A 4,251-nucleotide genomic window follows, 5' to 3' on the forward strand; every position below is an offset into this window, starting at 1 on the left:
TTCTTCTTCTTTATCATCATCTTCTTCAAAAAATATGATTGGCATACTCTTTGATCGTTTAATACGTTTATCTATGTCATCTCCAATAGTATAAATTTCTTTTAGTCTTTCTTCAAATGCTTCTTTCACAATTTTTAATCCTTTTTCATAGTTTTCTTTCTTCTTTTGATAAAGAGAAACATAACTATTTGTTTGTTTACATAACACATTTAATTCTTCTTTTAAAATAGTAATATCATCACTTTGTTCTTCTTTTCTTTCTGCCTCAAATATTCTACTTTCATTAGCCTTTAGTTGTGTCATTCGTTCTCTTGTTTTTTCTTGAACAATTTGTATTTGGTCTTCAAGTTGTTTAATTAATGAATTTAATTGAGCAATTTTCTTCTTGTATTGGAAACTAAGTTCTTTGTATCGTTCTCTTTCTTTAATGATTTCTTCCAATGATCCCATGAAAATAGAAATTCCTTTAAAGTTTTTAGTTCAATGTTCTATTTTAAACTACTTCTTCTTTTATTTTTATTCTTTTTTGTTTCATTTTTATTTTTGTGAAAAAATAAAGTATCATTAATAGTTTTAATATAGTTTCAATATCGTAAATTCATAGTTATAATAAAAGTACTATACTTAAATTATATTTGAAGAAAGTGATTAAATGACGAAAATAATCAAGTAACAAATGAATGGATTTCAACCCGATCACAACAAACTACAAACTATCCAACAAATTGTTGAAGCTTCTTTAAATTGTCAAAGACAAAATGAGGTATTACAATTGTTAGATGTTGTTTATCATTATGAAGACTATGCAATCTACTTACAATATTTATTGTTAAATACAACAAACGAAGTATATTTAACAATTATATTATCATTACTCAGACAAGCAATTAAAGATGGACGTACCGTAGATTATATTGAAACAATTCAAATAATTTTTAAATTAATAAGAGATGAGAAACAATATATAATGAAAGGGGGATGTTCTATTTTAACATTATGTTTTTGTAAAAGTCCATTAACTAGTCAAATGATTATTCAATTCATTGGTTCTTCATTACAATCAACACAAGCATTCTTAGTACAATTTGGAATAGAACTTCTTGACACTATTATTACAGACCATTTTGAGAGTTTAGATAAATCATTTTATCCAACAATTGAAAAACTTATGGAAATGGTTCTTCATTATTTTCCTTCAATTCCAATTAATTTAAAATCAAAAGTATTAAACACATTTACAGAGCTCATTCTTTTTGAAGCACCATTTTTATCTAATGCATTAGAATTATTAATGAGAACATTTTGTACAGAGATTTATGATGACAAGGAATATAGAATTAATCTATGTTCATTTTTAGTTTCTATTCCTCAAATTTATATTGAAGAAATACCACATTATATGAAACAAATACAAACAGTTGTTCAAATATTATTAAATGATAAATATGAAGCTGTTTTTATTGAATGTACTGAAGTTATTATTTCATTATCATCAGAATTTGCAGAAGAAACACTTCCTTTCTTAATTCAATTTATTCCACTATTCTTTGAACGATGTTTATTAACAGAAGAACTTATTTATAAAATCAATGAAGAAGATCAAACAAGACAAAAAGAACAAGTTATGATTCGTGATGATGAACAATATGATTATGATACATCTGTTCGTAGTTCAGTATTTAATTTATTTGAATTAATTAATAATTCATTTGATTCAAATACTGTTGGAACATATATTAATGCATGGTGTCATTGTTATGAACAAAGACAACAAGTTCAAAATGATTGGAGAAATATAGAAGTACTAATTAGAATTCTCAATGTTTCAGTACCATGTTATCATGAAAATGATTTATTTGATAGATTTGGGAGATTTTGTATAATTCCAATACAAAATATTATGAATGAAAATACATATATTAAAAGAATTGCTATTGAATTTATTGGGAATGTACCAACATTAGTTATTGGAACATCACCAGAAATTAAGAATTCATTATATAATTATTTATTAAAACTTATTGGAGATAATAATTATACAATTTCATGTATTTCTATTCAAACATTAAATAATTTGATTAATGGTGGATTATTTAAAGATAAATTAAATCAACTTTTTATTTTAATTGTTCCTACAATTAAAAATTTAAAAGGTCAACCATTATTAAATGTTTGTGATTTACTTAGTTCAGTCATAGAAACACTAGGTACTAATTTAACTAATGAAATGGAAAATAGTATTCAAAATGAATTAATACAATGTATTTATCTAAATAATAGAAATGAAGATGTTATAGATATTTGTTTGACTACATTATTTAGTAATATTACGTTATTTCATTCTATTTCAAATGATATGATAAATACATTAATTACTATCTCATTTCAATGTATAACAACGTTCATAGAATCTGCTGATATTGTTAGTTCATGTTTAAGAGTATTTGAATGTTTATATAAGAAAAGTACATCATATATGATTTCTTTTATTAATTCTCATCAAAATGAAATGTTTAAAATATTTGAAGTTACTCTTCCACAATTACATAAAACTATTATTCAAGATTCATATGGATTATTAGGAGATATTATGAGTGGATGTTCTTCTTTTATAATTCAACATTTAAATTTCTTTATGGAAAATATTAATACAATGATTTCAACATTTCATGATGACTCTGTTACATCAGTTATTTGGGCTATGATTCAAGCATTAACATATCTTCCTCAAAACATAACTCTTTATATTCCTTCATTTGCAAAAAAATCATTCCATCTTTTTACAGATTCATCAGAGGTAGTTATTAAAAATATGTATGCTTTTGTATCTAAAACAATCCCAATTGACCAAACATTATATATCCCTTATTTACAATTATTGACAGGTCAAACATTTAAAACAATTTTATTAATAAAACAACCATTATACATTATTGAAACATTAACAAATTTTGGTCATTTAATTATTGAGAATAATGTTGTATGTAAATGTAATAATCAAATTATTAAAGACGTTTATTTTAAGGCATCTCAAATGATACCATCATTGGTAGAAATAGCTCATAAAGTTATTGCTACTTTAGAAATATATTAAAATTGAATACTTATTGAATTAAAATTAATTGTTTTAAGTTATGCAAAACATGAGTCCATTGTATTTGTAATTCATGAATATCGTTATAAATTGAGTCAAGTTGTTCAATAGTGATATGAACTTCTCTTTTAGCCATTACAGTAACTTCGTATTTATTATATAAATATGTAACGGTAGGATACTTATTTTGGATTACAACAGGCTTAGTTCCTTTAGGATAACCCATCATTCCTTCTCCACATCCCCATTCAACTGATGTTAGTAAAAAGTCATCTGGTTGAGCACTTTGAGACCTAGATAATAATGTTGTTTTGGATTTTTTGGATAACCCAGGACTCAATTTTGATTGTTGAATTACAGGTCTAGTTAATTGGAATGAATTTCTTTGTGTTTCAACTGAAGTAGATAATTCAACTTGTTTTATTTCCAAACCATAGACTTTAATTATAAATTCTCTGTGTTGAATATAAATTTCAAAAATACAATTTGCTGGTGGCTGAGGCTCTTGATATAATAAAGATGGTTCATATTCTGGAAAGAGTCCTTTTTTTGGAGGATTGTCTAAAAGTCTAAGTGCTTTTGCACATGCTTCAATAATATTAGTTATAGTAATAATAAGTTTATTTAAGTCTGTATGATTTTCTTTTATTTTAGTTGTTTCATCCAAAATAATACAACATTGACGATAAAACTCTTGCATTTGTAATATTTGAGACTCTCGAATTTTAGCAAAGATTGGGAATTTTTGCCATTGAGGTAAATTAAATCTAATTTCTGTACCATTACAAAACCATCCATTTAATTGTAAAACCCCTTGAAATGTTCCACTTTTAATATAAATATTTATATTTATTATACTTAAAAGAAGAACAAACTCTTGTAATTGAAATTTATATGTTTTTGGTTCTAATTTTTCTTGTTCAGGTGTTGGCATTAAATATGACATACATTTATTGATTGTAGGAAATGTTTGTTTTATTAATGGTCTAATTTCATGGAAATAAAACCATTCATTTTCATCACAAAATTTAGGTAAAGAAGGTGTTATAGAAGGTGTTCTTTTAGGAGTAACTATGACATAAGTCATTGAGCAACAACAAATTAATAACAAAGAAAAAATTAATTATTTTTATTTTCAAGTTTTTCTTTTTTTTTTT

General features: G+C 24.5%; 3 protein-coding genes across 3 annotated transcripts; 1 reads left to right on the plus strand and 2 right to left on the minus strand.

The window, feature by feature from the left end:
- Positions 1-47: 47 nt before the first annotated feature.
- On the minus strand, positions 48-450 carry ENU1_114980 (Rap/Ran GTPase-activating protein, putative; the record flags this gene model as incomplete). The annotated part of the gene is made up of 1 exon (XM_008859663.1): positions 48-450. A coding segment is annotated over one exon (403 nt), but the record flags the coding sequence as incomplete, so codon positions are not given.
- A 226-nt stretch (positions 451-676) lies between these two features.
- ENU1_114990 (hypothetical protein) lies at positions 677-3,094 on the plus strand (the record flags this gene model as incomplete). The annotated part of the gene is made up of 1 exon (XM_008859664.1): positions 677-3,094. One exon carries the CDS (start codon positions 677-679, stop codon positions 3,092-3,094), a length of 2,418 nt encoding a protein of 805 aa, XP_008857886.1.
- Positions 3,095-3,104: 10 nt separating this feature from the next.
- ENU1_115000 (hypothetical protein) lies at positions 3,105-4,181 on the minus strand (the record flags this gene model as incomplete). Its single annotated transcript, XM_008859665.1, has 2 exons — positions 3,105-3,921; positions 3,970-4,181. 2 exons carry the CDS (start codon positions 4,179-4,181, stop codon positions 3,105-3,107), a joined length of 1,029 nt encoding a protein of 342 aa, XP_008857887.1.
- Positions 4,182-4,251: the final 70 nt, after the last annotated feature.

The sequence above is a fragment of the Entamoeba nuttalli genome, assembly GCF_000257125.1.
Source record: "Entamoeba nuttalli P19 unplaced genomic scaffold asmbl_4888, whole genome shotgun sequence".
Taxonomy (NCBI): Eukaryota; Evosea; order Mastigamoebida; family Endamoebidae; genus Entamoeba; species Entamoeba nuttalli.